The 17863-nt window shown below is 40.9% G+C and overlaps 1 protein-coding gene across 1 annotated transcript in view; it reads left to right on the forward strand.

The window, feature by feature from the left end:
- Positions 1-8121: 8121 nt before the first annotated feature.
- TDRD1 (tudor domain containing 1) overlaps positions 8122-17863 on the forward strand; it is a 35512-nt gene continuing 25770 nt past the window's right edge. The window contains exons 1-6 of the mRNA XM_063131571.1: positions 8122-8401; positions 9891-9955; positions 10243-10351; positions 13015-13120; positions 15438-15489; positions 17713-17838. Of these exons, the coding sequence (XP_062987641.1) occupies positions 8122-8401; positions 9891-9955; positions 10243-10351; positions 13015-13120; positions 15438-15489; positions 17713-17838 (738 nt within the window). The remainder of the gene's footprint in view (positions 8402-9890; positions 9956-10242; positions 10352-13014; positions 13121-15437; positions 15490-17712; positions 17839-17863) is intronic.

Genomic DNA, 17863 nt, shown 5'->3' on the forward strand with positions numbered 1-17863 from the left:
TTTGGATATGACTTATCTTTGGTGCCTTTGAGTTTTGTTTTTGTATTTCAATTGTTAATTCATACTAAGACTTAATTGAAATACAAAAACAAAACAATAATTTATACTAAGACCTATTAGTGGATTGTTTAATCTTGGTGTAATATTGGGTTTAATTATTATTATTATTATTATTATTATTATTATTATTATTTATTTATATAGCACCATCAATGTACATGGTGCTGTACAGAGTAAAACAGTAAATAATGATATGAGTTGCTTTGTCCTATTGAAATGTTTCTATGACTAATATTTGGTTGATTGATTATTTGTTTAGGGTACAATGTTATGCCAGTTTAGGCAGAAAGAAATCTTGTAAGTCCCAGAATTTTCCGGCCAGCCATGGGTTGTTTGTTTGTTTTTGTCTAAATGTGCAGAGGAAGGGAGTTCCACACCGCTGCAACCACCACAGAGAAGGCCCTATCTCTTGTGTACACCAGCCTAACAGATCTTAATGATAATGAGAGGCACTTGAGAAGGATCTTTGAAGCAGAATTTACTGCATGGCAAGATTATATAAGTGATGGCAGTCCTTCAAGCCATATGTGGCTTTAAAGGTTAAGAGTGACCAGCACTTTGAACTGGGACCAGACGCACAATAGCCAATGCATTTGGTGACTTATGTTTGATATGCCTTAGAAAAGGGAAACTGCCTTGAAATGTTGCTTTAGTCTATATTTACTTATTTTGATGTAGTTCTGCTTTAAGCATGGTTTACCATGGTAAAGCAGCATACAAATAAACTGACTCAGAAGGACCACTGTGTCAATTGGAATGTACTCCCCTATATTTGTGCAACTGCATTCCACGTAACAAAGAATCGAATGGTACGGAGATGGAATAATATGATTTTTTCAGCATCCCGCGACACCAGTACCCTTAACAAGCGAAATCACCCGAGTTCACTGTGTGATATGTGGATGTATATACCTTTAAGAGGCCTGTAGCTGCTAGTCTCCAGGTCCTCATGGAAGGCCTGGGCGGGGCCTCTGTTTCAGCCGCTTGGTGGTGTGGGCCTTGCTACAGGGTTTTGGAGTGTCACTGTTCTAGGAGGTTTTAGTAATAAAGGAATCCAGCAAGGAAAAGACTCTGAAGTTATTGCCTGGTAGTCTAGGGGCAAGTGGCAGGCTGAGCAGGTAAGCTCACCCGTATGGTCCCTATGCCTGAGGGATACTACATGGTGTCAGAAGTGGGACTATCCCCTTCAGAAATCCACTTGAAGAAGGGTTTTAGTGCCTGCCGCCATATTGGAATAAAATATGGACCCTATGCCTGAGGGATACTACACACTGAGCCACGCTTTCCTGTATGCGATTTAGTTTTGTAGGACGGAGAAAATTCGTGACTGCCATTGTCCTACCGATCAGGGTCCCAGTCATTTCCCTGTCCAGAAATCGAGACCCCATATAAATCAACTCAAAAAAACATGAACATCCCATACTACTCGTCTTGCAAACTCAATGCAGCCTGTAAAGCACATTGCACCACAGCGCATGGCAAACGGGAAAACGTCAGCATTATGGGGAACCGCGTGTATATCACTGGGGTAGATAGTTGTAGCAAGCGTGATAAAACCAGCAGTGTTCACTATCTGTTGTTGCACACATGTTTCATTTGCAAAGAACTCGTGGGCACGTGCGCAGGCAGTGAAGTTGATTTGAGTCATTCGTACGTGAGGACAGGACTACATCAGGCTACGCGCAGTTGCAACAGCAGAGTGAATGTGAAAAAGCAACCTGCTCGTGCTTGCACTTTGGAATGGATAGAAAAAGGTGCAAAGCGTGTAGGAGGGGTGGAGGCGGAGGCGACCCGCCTTTCAGCTCCTCTCCAATCGCCTAGCACTTTAACGAGGCTTCCCTTTCCTCTCTCTCTCCCTCTCTTCTTCCCGCTCAGTTTCCCCAAACGTCCCGTTGTCGTTCGCGCAGCAGGCGCTCTTGAGGCACTTCCATAAGAGGGGGGCGGTGAGTGTGAGGAAGCGAAGGCTTTGCTACGCATAAGGCTGAAGGGCGGCGCGGCACGAGGAGCTGGGAAGGCTGCCACGGTCCGAGGCCTTTGTGCCTCGAGGCGCCGCCGCGCTGAGACGTGTTTTTAGGTACCCTTCGAAGATTCAACGAGGAAGGAGGTCGTGTTTTTGCGCACCTAGTTTCGGGTTTTTGTTTTGCTTCTTTTATTGTCCTCCAAGCCCCGTTTTTCCTTCCGTAGCTTGTTCAGGGCTTGAGTTCGAGACTGCAGGGACTCATTCTGTCACGCCCATAAACGGCTTTATTCCTCAGAGAGAGGGTAGTATTTAATTTTACACGGAGTAGACCTATTGAAATGAATGGGACCTAAGTTAGTTGTGGCTACAAATCGCTAGGCCTTGGCAGGCCAGTGCCTAGCAGTTTAGTGTTTAAGCGCCTGCGCCTCTATTGTTCGTCTCCCTCCTCACCCCCCCCTTTGTTTATAGGAGTTTACTACGATCTTATTCGTTTGTACTTGGGATAAGACCCATTCGTATCATGGAGGCCGCCTTCTAGGTGAAGGTGCATTGGAGGTGGCCTTTTAATTCGTGTGATATGGGTTTCTATAGGCTGAATCTGCATATGTAGTGAAATGGAAGAGAGCTGAGAAAGCAACCACCTGGAAATAGGCCTATGCCAATGCTTTGCTCTGATGTGTGATTTCTAAACTTTAAAACATAACCATACCCCATGTTTTGCTGCAAGGATGGCCTTCATCTAATGTCAGTTCTGCTGGTTGGGAGAAAAAAAATGTTTGGCTTTCTTTTTTTGGAGGCCTCTTCATTGTATGATCCTGGCAGTTGATCTCTGTAAACCGCCTAGAGAGCTTTGGCTATGGGGCGGTATATAAATTTAATAAATAAATAAAAATAAAACCCCATGGTTAGTCTCCAATAAATCCCTACCTAAACGGAATCTAGGAACAGTTATCAGTGCAGATTGCTAGTTTTGTTGTTTATTCGTTTCCGACTATTCATCTATATTGTTACCACCAAAGGAAGTCTCAATGCAACTGGTGGCTGCCTCTCTCCCAACTCCTAGTTCTCAATCAAAGAGCACCAAGTCATTTCTGAACTTTGATTTGATGCTCTTCAGTGCCCCTCCCCAAATTAGGAATTGATCCATCTCATTCCCACCTGCATTGTAAGCTTTACAACTTCATTCATGATACGTTAAAGCAAAAAGAAAGAAAGGGAAACATTTGCCAGCCCTGATTTAGGCGTGTGTGTGTGTGTGTGTGTGTGTGTGTCAAATACGCTGAGCATGTGCAGTTTCACATTTTAAACTCAATTCAATGAAAGCAAGTGATGCACATGGCGGGGGGATCCCAACTTCAAGTATAATGTGATGGGATCTGAGTTAACAGTGACTGACCAAGTTAGTAGTGACTGGCCAAGAAAAAGATTTTGGGGTTGTGTTCGACAGCTCGATGAAAATGTTTATTATTTATTTATTTATTGCATTTCTATACCACCCAATAGCTAAAGCTCTCTGGGTGGTTTACAAATTTAAGACAATTCAAAACAAAACAATGGTATAAAACCATAATATAAAATACAGTATAAAAGCACAACCAAGATAAAAACAGCAGCAATGCAAAAATACAAATTTAAAATACAAATTTAAAACAGCAAAGTTAAAGTTAATTTATAGACTGTTAAAATGTTGACCTGGTGTGTGGCTGCTGTAAAAAAGGCAAACTCCATGTTAGGCATAAATTGGGAAAGGAATATCATACTGCCCTTACATAAATCTATGGTGTGACCAGGCTTAGAATACTGTATACAGTTCTTGTCACCGTACCTAATATATATATATATATATATATATATATATATATATATGGTAGAGCTGGGAAAAGTGCAGAAAAGGGCAACTAAAATTATCAAGGGGCTGGAGCAACTCCCCTGTGAGGGAAGGTTGCAATAGCTGCAATTATATAGCTTGGAAAATAGGCAAGTAAAGGGAGACCTGATAGAGGTGTGCAAAACTGCATGGTATAGAGAAAGTGGATAGGGTTTCTCCCTTTCTCATAATACTAGAACCCAAGATCATCCCATGAAGCTGATTGGTGGGAGATTCAGGACAGATAAACAGAAGCACTTCTTCACATAGTGCATAGTCAAACAATTGAATTTGTTACTACAAGATATAGTGATGGCCACCAATTTGGATCACTTTAAAAGGGGAGGTGGATAGCCTTCTTCTTGGATGAAAAGGCTATCCATGGTTACTAGTCCTGATAGCTTTACACTGCTTCCAATATCAGAGAAGTAAGCTTCTCTACACTAGTTGCTGAGGAAACTGGGCAGGAGGGTGCTGTTGCACTCAAGTCCTGCTTGTGGGTTTCCTGTCAACAGCTGGTTGGCCACTGTGTAAATGGACTATTGGTCTGATCCAGCATGGCTGCTCTTATGTTCTTAAATCATAACATCCTGACCAAAGGAATGAATTGGAGGCCTTAGCTAGACCTAAGGTTTATCCTGGGATCGTCCCGGGGTCATCCCTGTTCATGTAAACAACACACAGGATATCCCGGGATCAGGCAGGGATGACCCTGGGACGATCCCGGGATAAACCTTAGGTCTAGCTAAGTCCGGAGTTTGCTTCTGCTGCCTTGGTACTAAACAAATGTACTTGGGAGTAAGCATCATTTTATTGTAGAAAATGAGCGTTTGTAACCATGAGCATGCTGGTCTGGGTGCCACAGTTTTTTCAGAAAATAAGAAAGGATGCTGGAGTGACCTATGTCAAACCTGGTGGGGCCCTGCAAGATCATGCTGGCCCAGGTGCTGAAGCTAAGTATGTTTGCTCCTGCTGCCATCGCCTTCTGCTTTCTAGGTGGTTATTTTGGGATCCCCTCAGCTGCGGGACCCTAGACTTTGGCCCCAAGGTCTATCCCTAGCTGCACCACTGGCTTGGTCATGTCAGAGTTCTTATATGTCATTTGTCTTGATGTAATGACCAAACAATTGGTGTATTTATAGGGAGCTCTGGCCCTCTACAGCCATGCTCAGTAGATAAGCTCCAGATAAGATAATGGTGTGTGGTGGTGTTTTTTTTGTTTTAAAGTGTGATTCATTTGCAGTTTCCCAATCTGCAGGTTCTGAATTGTGGTAGCTTTACCTATTGAGTTTCTGTCAATTTACTGGTGGCTTTTGTCAGTACTTGGATAATCTGGATCAGGGTGTCAAGGTTATATAACAGCTATGTTGATCCTTGTGTGTTTCACATGAGAATTGACTTGATTTGAGAGATACAATCCAATTAGAACGTCTGCAGATACCCTAGGTCATGGGAAGGCAACCTAATGCCCACCAGATGTTGACTGCAAGTCCCATTAGCCCCAGCCAATATTCAGGGATTATGAGACATAGTCCAAAACATCTGGAGGGTATTGCGTTGCCAAGCCCTGCCCTAAGTGTTTCCTTTTCAGTTTCTGCTTTTACATGCTTCAATGGGTAAGTCTCTTATGTATGAGGGCATGTCTATGTTAATTTGCATATGTAATTGTTATATTCCTACTGCAGTTCTTTGAAGCTAGTTGGAGTTGCTAACACAGTACCTTCACAAACTTATAAATACCAGAGTTATTTAAAGCAGACATTAGTAGTTAAACTGGTTTAAGCTCGTTCTGTAGAACTAGTTTTTCTTTCCAATTTTATTTTTTTAATAATAATTTTTAAAAACATAGGCTAGTTTGTTTGTGGAATCTTCTAATATGCAAAAGCTCCCAGCGGAGCTTTTCAGAGTTGTCCGGGGGCTATTACTTGCTGACCCCAAGGACAAGGTAGAACCATCTGAGGTCCGCTGTAATGAATGTATTTATTTATTTATTACGTTTTTATATCACCCAGTAGCCGAAGCTCTCTGGGCAGTTCACAAAAATTTGCTAGGCACTTCCAAAATAAGATCTTTTGCGTCCGCCAGGACTTCGACTCCAATGTTATAGCAGGTGAATCTAGTGAGGTATCCAGAGTACAGGCTTGTCCAGTTCTCTTGGATGAGTTTCAGTTAGTACAGCTCAAGGATGTTGACAAGGTGCTTGGACAGATCCGTGCAACCACCTCTGTATTGGATACTTGCCCCTCTTGGCTAATAAAAGCTAACAGGGATGGAACAGCCAGCCAGGCCAAGGAAGTGATTAATGCCTCTCTGTGAGAGGGAGTCGTCCCAGGCCATCTGAAAGAGATGGTAGTGAGACCACTCCTGAAGAAAACTTCATTGGACCCGGAAAATCTTAGTAACTATAGGCTGGTGGCAAGTGTTCCATTCCTGGGCATGGTCCTTGAGCGGGTGGTTGCGGGCCAGTTCCAGACACTCTTGGATGAGACTGATTATCTGGATCCATTTCAGTCGGGTTTCAGGCCTGGTTTTGGCATGGAAACATGACCTATGTCGGGATAAAGACAGGGGGAGTGTGACTCTGTTGATTCTCCTTGATCTCTCAGCAGCTTTCGATACCATCGACCATGGTATCCTTCTGGAGCGTCTGGCTGAGTTGGGAGTGGGGGGCACTGCATTGCAGTGGGTCCACTCCTACTTGGCGGGTCGGCTCCAGAAATTGGTGCTTGGGGAGCATTGCTTGGCCCTGTGGATTCTCCAGTATGGGGTTCCGCGGGGGTCGGTCTTGTCCCCCATGCTGTTTAACATATACATGAAACAGTTGGGTGCGGTCATCCGGAGTTTTGGAGTGCGTTGTCATCAGTACGCTTTTCTGATGAAGATGAAAAGAAGCTCTACTTTTCATCTTCATCAGGTGGGGCTGTGGATGTGCTGAACCGGTGCCTGGCTGCGACAATGGACTGGATGAGGGCTAATAAACTGAAACAATCCAGACAAGACTGAGATGCTGCTGGTGGGTGGTTCCTTTGACCGGATGGGGGGTGTTCAACTGGTTCTGGATGGGGTTGCACTCCCCCTGAAGGAGCAGGTTCATAGCTTGGGGGTTCTCCTAGAACCATCTCTGTCTCTTGAGGCTCAGGTGGCCTCGGTGGCACGGAGTGCTTTCTACCAACTCCGGTTGGTGGCCCAGCTACACCCGTATCTGGACAGGGATAACCTAGCTTTATTTGTCCATATTCTGGTAACCTTGAAATTAGATTACTGCAATGCCCTCTACATGGGGCAGCCTTTGAAGATGGTTCGGAAGCTGCAGCTTGTGCAAAATGCAGCGGCCAGATTGATAGCTGGTGCAGGGAGGTCTGAGCATATAAAACCGATTCTGGGCCGCTTGCATTGGCTGCCTATACGTTTCCGAGCCCAATTCAAGGTGCTGGTTTTAATCTATAAAGCCCTACATGGCTTGGGACCGCAATACCTGATGGAACGCCTCTCCCGACATGAACCTACCATACACTGCGCTCAACATCTAAAGTCCTCCTCCGAGTGCCTACTCCGAGGGAAGCTCGGAGGATGGCAACAAGGGAGAGGGCCTTTTCGGTGGTGGCCCCCCGACTGTGGAATGATCTCCCCGATGAGGCTCGCCTGGCACCAACATTGTTATCTTTCAGGCGCCAGGTCAAGACTTTCCTCTTCTCCTAGGCATTTAACGGCTTTGAACGCTAAGTTTGTTTTTTTAATGGACCCCGGAATTGTTGTTTTAAATGGCTGCTGCTGTTTTTATACTGTTGTTTTTATGTCTCTGATGGTTTTTAATTTTTGTATACTTTTAATGTTTACTGTTTTTAGCTTTTGTGAACCGCCCAGAGAACTTCAGCTGTATAAATAAATATATAAATGTATATAAATGTAAATAAATAAATAAATCCTATTGTAAAAATATTTTGCAAGAATTCTTGTGATTGTCTTCAGTGTCAAGGAATGGAAACCCGTATTGCATAAATTCTGAGGAGCTTGCTGCTTGGTTTGGTTTATAAACTAAAGATGAAATGTTAACTATTAAACAAAGGCTGTGATTAACATAATTTAATTATGTAAACGCACAAACATTTTGGTAAAGTTTAAGATTTGGTAGTCTGATCACATACCTTAATATTTTTAGCTCCTAATTTGTTTTAAATTTCATCTTCCTAGTTGGTAAACAATATTCTTAAAGCTGTCGGGGAATGATTCTCATATGGATGTTTACAAAATGGCACAGAAGCTTCATATAAGGAACAAAGAGACCAAAGTCCCAAATGAATCACTGAGAAGTCCCTACACGGGTCCCAATGTCAGAAGTTCTTTCCTTGAAGAAAAAACATCAGCGTTACCCAACAATTTTTCAATTTCTGACCAGACTAAGTCGTTTGTTTCAAATTGTGACAGTGATTTAACTGAAAGCAGTCATGATGGCTGCCGTGGTGGCTCTAATAAAGAAATAGTTGCCTCAAACTTGAATAAAGAAGAACTGAAAGGTGAGAAATGACACTTCATTTTAAAATAGTTTGAATTTCTTTAATTCTGTGACCTGGTTCACACATAAAGACTACTCATGGGTTGTTCAAACTGTGGGGTAGTTGGACTGCATGAACATGCTTCCTCTCAACCAATTTCCTCTTCTGCTGTGGTAAACAACCCAGGAACGCCCTGTTTCTGGGTTGTGCTCTGTGAAAACTGTACAATGTCTATAAACCAGTTCACACATAATGGCAGCAAATCATGGGTTAGTTTGCACATAATGACTACCCACAGATTGTTTAAATCATGGACCGTTGGAACCACATGGGAGCGAGCAAGTGTCATGCCTCCCAACTGCTAACTCCTACCACTTTGGTAAACAATCCAGGAACCCATGGTTTGTTCTTGGGTTAAAACCCTTGCATTAGTTAACCCAAGATTTGCCACAATACATACTGCTGTCTCTTTAAATATGCAACCTCGAATCGAACCAATCAGAGGTTGCTCTGTGATGTCTGAACATGGGCACTAAGGGTTAATCGTGAGTTAAACAACCCAAAGTTGTCTACAGCTAGGTTAACTTTGAGTTGTTTAATCCACAATTACTCATTGTTGTCAGTATTCGGATGTCACAGAGCAGTTTCCAATTGGGCTGATCGGAGTTTGCATGTTCAAAATGGTGCTGGTACATACCATGGCAAATAATGAGTTAATTAACCCATGATTTACTGTTGTTATATGTGAACTGGAACAATGAATTGTCCTTGCAATTTTATGTTGCATTTTTGTCCAGCCTTAGTAAATGGGAATGACAAGCGTCTATGTATCTCATCACTCTGCAAATTGAGATCTGTTAAGCAGTGTTTTCTTTTAATAAAATATTGTAGCTTTTGTATTATACAGTCCCCTCAGTAAATTTTCAGCTGTTTGCCACTCACTTCTCACCTGACCAATCTCTAGTGTTGATGCTCAGCAGTCCAGAGGGTAAATTTATGTTGATTAGAAAACCAACTAATTGCTATAAAGGAGAAATAAGTAGTTGCTATTCAATTATAATTTTGGACATAATTACTTCCTTGAGTGCTGTTTACTTATGGGCAGGTTTTAGCTTGTGTCATGATAACCTCATTTAGCAAAATTCTACTATTCTTAGCTGGTAGTGAATTGTAACTTCTTGCTGTGCAATCCTATGCACATTTACTTGAAAGAAAGGCCATAGCTAGACCTAAGGTTTATCCCTGGATCATCCAGGGGTCAAACCTGTTCATCTAGGTGACACACAGGGGATCCAGTGCTCAGGCAGGGGCGAACCCTGGATGATCCCAGGATAAACCTTAGGTCTAACTGTGGCCTAAGTCTATCTGAGTTCAGTGCAATTAAGTGTGTATAGAATGCAGCCCTAGTTTGTCATCCCAAAACCAAAGATGATGATATGCTAAGTTAATTATTCAAAATACCACTTTAAAAAAAACCCACATATTTAAATATTGCTATTCTATATTTTAGGGAATTTGGAAACTTTGAATGGTACCAGTAATGTGCTATCGCCATCTGCAAAGGAAATAAATCCTGTGAGTTACCAAGAAAAGAGCTCTTTCTCTCTCTTCCCCTCCATCTATTCTAATGTCAGCATTGTTTACAGCTTCCCTTTTTTTAGCTCTAATATTATGTGTGGTTCCTTGGTAGCTGTCTACTTGTTTATTGGGTAGTGATTATTATGGAGAAGTCGATTGATTTTATATTGAAAGAAATTGGGTGACAGCTATGCATGCTTTTGCTAACATAGCAATACAATAATATCTTATGTATTCTAAGATGTATATGTGTCTAAACTATTATAAATATATGTATATTACAGGTGTCTGGTTTAGCTTTGATACATGGAAAACAGAGACGATTACAGAGCTGTTCTGACATAGGGTATGATCCATTAAATCCACTCACTTGTCATTTTTGTGGCCTCTTTGGTAAGTTTCTGCTACCTGATCTGTGATAGAATAGTGCGAAGTCTGAATAGTAGATTTAAGAATATCTGATCCAAGTAATATTTTTGCTTGTAGCCTTTAACTTGGAAAGGGTGTAAAATGAGTCCAAATGTCATTTGAAGTCCCTGGCTCATAACTTACTTGATGACCTTAGGCAAACCACTATCTCTGTTCTAGACCAGGCAAAACACTATCTCTGTTTCAGACCACATCTGCAACATGAGCACAAAAATGGTGGTGTATATGTTGTATTAAGAGTTACTGTGGTAATGTTTGTAGAGTGCTTTGAATACTTGAAATGAGCAAGGTGAAAACTTGACTATTACTTAATTAGCATACAAAGAAAGCATTATAGGTCATGTAGAATCATAGAATAGCAGAGTTGGAAGGGGCCTACAAGACCATCTAGTCCAACCCCCTGCTCAATGCAGGAATCCACCCTAAAGCATCCCTGACAGATGGTTGTCCAGCTGCCTCTTGAATGCCTCTAGTGTGGGAGAGCCCACAACCTCCCTAGGTAACTGATTCCACCGTCGCACTGCTCTAACAATCAGGAAGTTTTTCCTGATGTCCAGCCAGAATCTGGCTTCCTTTAACTTGAGCCCGTTATTCCGTGTCCTGCACTCTGGGAGGATCGAGAAGAGATCCTGGCCCTCCTCTGTGTGACAACCTTTTAAGTATTTGAAGAGTGCTATCATGTCTCCCCTCAATCTTCTCTTCTCCAGGCTAAAAATGCCCAGTTCTTTCAGTCTCTCTTCATAGGGCTTTGTTTCTAGACCTCTGATTATCCTGGTTGCCCTCCTCTGAACACGCTCCTGCTTGTCTGCATCCTTCTTGAATTGTGGAGCCCAGAACTGGACACAATACTCTAGATGAGGCCTAACCAGGGCCGAATAGAGAGGAACCAGTACCTCACGTGATTTGGAAGCTATACTTCTATTAATGCAGCCCAAAATAGCATTTGCCTTTCTTGCAGCCATATCGCACTGTTGGCTCATATTCAGTTTGCGATCTACAACAATTCCAAGATCTTTCTCGTTTGTAGTATTGCTGAGCCAAGTGTCCCCCATCTTGTAACTGTGCATTTGGTTTCTATTCCCTAAATGTAGAACTTGGCATTTATCCCTATTAAATTTCATTCTGTTGTTTTCAGCCTAGCACTCCAGCCTATCAAGATCACTTTGAAGTTTGTTTCTGTCTTCCAGGGTATTAGCTATCCCACCCTATTTTGTGTCATCTGCAAATTTGATCAGCGTTCCCCGCACCTCCTCATCCAAATCATTAATAAAAATGTTGAAGAGCACTGGGCCCAGGACTGAGCCCTGCGGTACCCCACTCGTTGCCTCTCCCCAGTTTGAGAAGGTTCCATTGATAAGTACTCTTTGAGTCCGATTCTGTAGCCAAGTGTGAATCCACCTAATAGTTGTTCCATCTAGCCCACTTTTAGCTAGTTTGTTAATCAGAATATCATGGGGCACTTTGTCAAAAGCTTTGCTGAAGTCAAGATATATGACGTCCACAGCATTCCCACAGTCCACAAGGGAGGTTATCCTATCAAAAAATGAGATCAAATTAGTCTGACAGGATTTGTTCCTGACAAATCTGTGTTGGCTTCTAGTAATCACTGCATTGATTTCAAGGTGTTTACAGATTGACTTCTTTATAATCTGCTCCAGAATTTTCCCAGGGATGCATGTCAGACTGACTGGTCTGTAGTTCCCAGGTTCCTCCTTTTTGCCCTTTTTGAAGATAGGGACAACGTTAGCCCTCCTGCAGTCGTCCGGCACCTCACCCGTCTTCCATGATTTTGCAAAAATAATAGACAAAGGTTCTGAGAGTTCTTCCGCTAGCTCCTTCATTACTCTAGGATACAGTTCATCGGGCCCTGGAGATTTAAACTCATTCAAGGAAATTAGATGTTCTTTGACCATTTGTTTATCAATCTCAAACTGCAATCCTGCCCCCTCAACTTCTGCTTCACTTTTTCCAGCGGGGTCATAGACCTGCTTTTGGGAGAAGACTGAGGCAAAGTAGGAATTGAGCACTTCAGCCTTTTTTTTGTCGTCTGTTATCAATTTGCCATCCTCATTAAGCAGTTGAACCACCATTTCTTTCCTCTGCATTTTACTACTCACGTATCTGAAGAAAGCCTTTTTATTGCTTTTAGCATCCCTCGCTAATCTCAGCTCATTCACAGCTTTAGCCTTCCTGACGCCATTTCGGCACTTCTGCGCCACTTGTCTGTACTCTTCTTTTGTAGCCTGGCCTTCCTTCCACTTCCTATATGTATCCCTTTTTGTTTTCAGGTCATCTCTAAGCTTTTTGTGGAGCCACATTGGTTTCCTCTGTTGTATAAGTGTATTTCAGTTTTTTAATATATAAAATATATCTAAATGTAAAGCTCCCTGTTTTAATAGCTTGTGTTTTCCTATGTCAAGAAAAACACTATTTTAAATTATGCCAAATTATTAATAAGAGGCTTCAAAAACAAGAGTTTTAGTATTTCAGGACTATTGTTTGAAGCTGACTGAAGTATTATGTTTAATGCAAACACAATAAGAATATAGTTTTAGATACAGAATCGAAAACTTCTGAATACATACTATAGATTAAAATAATTTTTGATTTTTTTTTACCCTCTTTAGGATCCTTGAGGTGCACACGATGTAAGCAGATATATTACTGTTCTCTGGATTGTCAGAGGAAAGACTGGCAAATGCATAGTATTGTCTGTAAGCCAGTTAAACTGAAGTAAGTTCATAGGTTAACACACTGTTAAATTGAATAAGACCTCTCAATTAGCTTGAATTGTAACTGCTTTGCATTTGATGGTTGTTAAATCATGTGGCACTTCCCTGCCAAAGGAAGTGAGGCAGGTGGCTACTAGGAGGAGGGCTTTCTCCGCTGTGGCACCCCGGTTGTGGAACGAGCTCCCCAGAGAGGTCCGCCTGGCGCCTACACTGTACTGCTTTCGTCGCCAGCTGAAGACCTTTTTATTCACTCAGTATTTTAACACTTAATTTTAACTTAAATTTAAATTTTACTGTTTTAATTCTGTATTTTAATCTTATAATCAACTTTGCTGTGTGGTTTTATCCTGGTTGCGCTTTTTATACTGTATTTCGTAATTGTGTTTTTAACCTGTTGGATGTTTTTTGTGGTTTTAATTTTTGTGAACCGCCCAGAGAGCTTCGGCTATTGGGCGGTATAAAAATGTAATAAATAAATAAATAAATAAATAAATGTGTTGGAATACATAGTACAATTACCCTTTTAAACAAAGGGCTCCTGATTCAGAAAAAAGAACCCATTCTTATAGGTGGTCTTATTCACTCATTGTGGATAAATACGTAAGTGTACATCCATAATTATGATTTTTATTTATTTATTTTATTTATTACGTTTATAGACTGCCCCATAGCCAAAGCTCTCTGGGCGGTTTACAAAAGCTAAAAACAATGAACATTCAAAAAAAAAATTTAAAGCATAAAAACAGCAATATCCATTTAAAACAGCTAATCAAACTCTTGATGTGAATTAGCATGCAGATCTAGGGCTGCCAGTTACATATGGCTAGTTGCCAGCAACTGCAGCACAATCTCACAACTCAACCTATCTCACAGGTTTCTTGTGACAAAATGTGAGAACACTATGTTTATTATCCTGACATAAGGTGTGATCCATTAGACCCTTTACATCCACTCACTTGTCATTTTTGTGGACTCTTTGGTAAGTTTCTGCTACCTGATCTGTGATAGAATAGTGCAAAGTATAAATAGTAGATTTAAGAACATCTGATCCAAGTAATATTTTTGCTTGTAACCTTTAACTTGGGAAGGGTGTAAAATGAGCCCAAATGTCATTTGAAGTCCCTGGCTCATAACTTACTAGGTGACCTTAGGCAAACCACTATCTCTGTTCTGGACTGTGTGAACAGAGTGCTGGACTAGATGGACCCTTGGTCTGATCCAGCATGGCTCTTCTTATGTTCTTATGATGTCTTTGTAGGAAAGCCCAGAACCAAATGTGATAAAAAAAAACTCAACCCCTTTAGATATATTGGTGTACAGGGGGATAGAATATATATAAGTGGGACCTCCAGCAAAATGTTGGAAGTTTGGAGTGCTTCCATTCCATTTCCATTCCCATTAGTCAGTTAGCATGCACACTCCTCATTTTTTTGGTTTTTCCCAATTAGGATATTTTGGTAAAGATATTGCACATTTGCAAACCAAGGAGGTAACCTTGTGTCTGCTGATGCCTCCCTCTTCATGAATGGGTGTTGCCTTTTTGGCTACATAAGTAATGACATTCAAAGAATTGAATCAGAATTAGAACATAGGATGATGTCTGATTCTGTAGCTATGTAAGTTTTGATTTTTTTTCTAATTTTAAAATGGCTATTGCTCTTTCATTATATGTGTAGCATTTAGAAATCTGATTTACATTTCTTTGGGGTTCCAGATTGACTTTCAACAAAGACGGGTAGTGACAATTGCTACTATGTGGAGACTCAAATTTATTAAACTGGAAATGAAAGTTAGGATGCTCACTCTGCTCCTGTCTTGCCTCACTCCTTTCAAACACTAGCTTTGGCACTTTACTCCTAGTCTATTTACATATGGTCCTGATGTTCATTCCAGACTTCATTGTTCAAGCAGAAATGTTATTTCCAAAAAGGCCCTCACTATTTCTTGATCAGCTAGCAGGGATTTTGAAGAGTTTAAGTCTCTTCTAAAGTACATACTGTGAAGACCTTTTTATTCTCCCAGTATTTTAACAGTCTAGAAATACATTTTAACTTGGTGTTTTAAATTTGTAATTTTGCATTGCTGCTGTTTTTATCTGGTTGAGCTTTTATATTGTATTTTATATTATGGTTTTATACTGTTGTTTTATACTTTGAATGTTTTTAATTTTTGTGAACCGCCCAGAGAGCTCCGGCTATTGGGCGGTATAGAAATGTAATAAATAAATACTGCTTTAGGTAGATTGACTTTGAGTTTGTGTTTAAGGCTTCTTGCGCTTTACAGAACAATTATGCTAACCAATGCAAATGCTTTTTTAGTACAGATAAAGTAAAAGATATTGAAAAAACATTGGATGAAATCAAGAAAAAGGTACAACTTGAGTTGTTTGCTTTTGTGATTGAGTGTGAAAATCATTACCATATGCAGAATATACTGTAGTATAAATCCATTTTTATTATAATTTGATTTACAGTAGATTTCTAATCTAACTGAATGTTCTGAACGGGTCTTCTGGCTTCTTGCAGAGATAAGCAGGGATCCAGAAAACCACACGAATGCCTCACACCATTCACTTAGCCTATTAAAGGTTACTTTCCACCTTAGTTGCCTCACCATGTGTTGTTGAAAAGCTTCTTATGGGGGCAGTGGCTCTCCAGAGCAATGTTCAAAGAAACACAAAAGCCTGCACCTCAGATCAAAACAATTTAAAGTTCTGTGAGCACAGTAGCATTTTAGATGTACTTACTAGGCCAATGGTGCTTGGTGAATGAGCGAGGCTTATTCTCTGCCCCGTCCATGCTCCCCTGCTCAGGGAAGTGTAATGGAAGTGCTGAATGTACCTTACTTGACACCTCTACCCTCTCATTCACCATTGTGAAAGGTTAAAACTATGCTACATATTGTGAATGAGTAAAGCATGCTACTGCACTACTGTGAATAGAAGAAACAGCCCTACTGCGCTGTTGTGAATGGGAGAAACAGGCTACACTGTGAAAGGTAATTCAGGCTACTGCCCTATTGTGAAAGGGAAAACAGCGCTACTATGAAGTAGTGCTAAGTGGGAAAGGAAGTCTGTATCCAAAAAAGAAGAAATGGGAAGGGGGAATAAAGGGAGGCCATACCCCTTGACCAGGGGTCCGCTGCCAGGTCACAGAAACAAGGCATGCCCAGGATTTAATGTGGTGGTGGTGGGGACGTAGCTCACTGCAGTGGAACTGTGCGGGAGCCGCTTTTAAAGAAAACACTGCACTAAAATGACTTTGTAGAAAAGCACCTTTTCCAAAGGGAAGCTATGAGGTTGCTGTGGATTGGCAACAACATCATCTGTCACTAGCAACCCCAATGTGTTCTCCCTCCGCACTAAATCGGCTGTGTAGATTGGCCCCTAGTTTCTAGCAGAGAGATAACTGTGAGAGATGGGCATCTTATCAATGCAGCAGCTACATCACATTGCTCTACTCTTTCTGAGCAGACTGCAATGGCTGCTGTATACTTTATTGACTCAGTTTGCCAAACAGTGCCTGATTACCAGCATGTTCTCAGTTGCTCTATTTCTATCTGCTGCAGCTTCAAATGCCATTGTCATAGAATTATAGAATAGTAGAGTTAGAAGAGGCCTTTAAAGCCATCGAGTCCAACCCCCTGCTCAATGTCCTATCCCCATCCTTTGAATCTTTTTTTTTTTACTGGACCCCAGAACTGTTGTTGTTTAAATGGCTACTGTTGTTTTATACCGTTGTTTTTATATTTTGATGGTTTTAAATTTTGTATACTTTTTGATGTTCACTGTTTTTAACTTTTGTAAACCGCCCAGAGAGCTTCGGCTAAGGGGCGGTATATAAATTTAATAAATAAATAAATACGATAACTTAATTCCTCCTTTCCCCACTTGATATGTTTTGGACTCCTTAATTAATTGTTATCTGGACACTCTGTGGACTTCTTGTCAAGTCAAAATGTCATGATGAAGACTCAAGTCAAAGTATTATGTCAAAGTATTGTGGTTTTAATTTTTTGAACCGCCCAGAGAGTTTCAGTTATTGGATGGTATAGAAATGTAAAAAATAAATGAAATGTTTCACAACATGCAAATAATACTTCTTTTGTGATAACTCAAAATGCCATTTGCCGGTTCTATAAAAGTACCAGTGTTCCTGATTTTCTGGATTGCAGCTCACTATATTATATAAATGGGGGGGGGGATACCATGACTCTGGAGACTCACGACGGTCGATATTTCTGACATAGTCTTCAACGCTGCCCCTAGTAAACTTGATCCTTCTTAGTTGATCAAAAGAATTACATTATGTGAAACACAGCGTATTTGAATAGTTTAAATACCAGAATGGTGACTAAAACAAACATTTCATAGAAAGTTTTCCTGACCCTGTCCAAATGTTTGGTGACAGGCTGGGCGGCAGTTGCTGCAGGAGAAAGGAACAGGAGCAATTCCTTCTGTGAACTTCCTTCTATTTGCATATCTTGCAATCCAAGCTATAGTTCTTGTCAAAGTCGATCACATGGTTTAAGTACTCTAGATTGTACACTGTATTTGCATATTTTGATTAGTAAACAAATGTAATCTTCTAATAGGAAAACATGCAATCTATGAATATTAACAAAACAGGAGATCAGGATAAGAAAAGAGAAGAGCTAGACAAAAGAATAATGTTTTCTGATCTGAATACATTGGGGCTTCAAAAAAATATGAAAATTGAGGTAAGTTGCTTTCATTTAATTTACG

Source organism: Elgaria multicarinata, chromosome 8 (genome assembly GCF_023053635.1).
Source record: "Elgaria multicarinata webbii isolate HBS135686 ecotype San Diego chromosome 8, rElgMul1.1.pri, whole genome shotgun sequence".
NCBI lineage: Eukaryota > Metazoa > Chordata > Lepidosauria > Squamata > Anguidae > Elgaria > Elgaria multicarinata.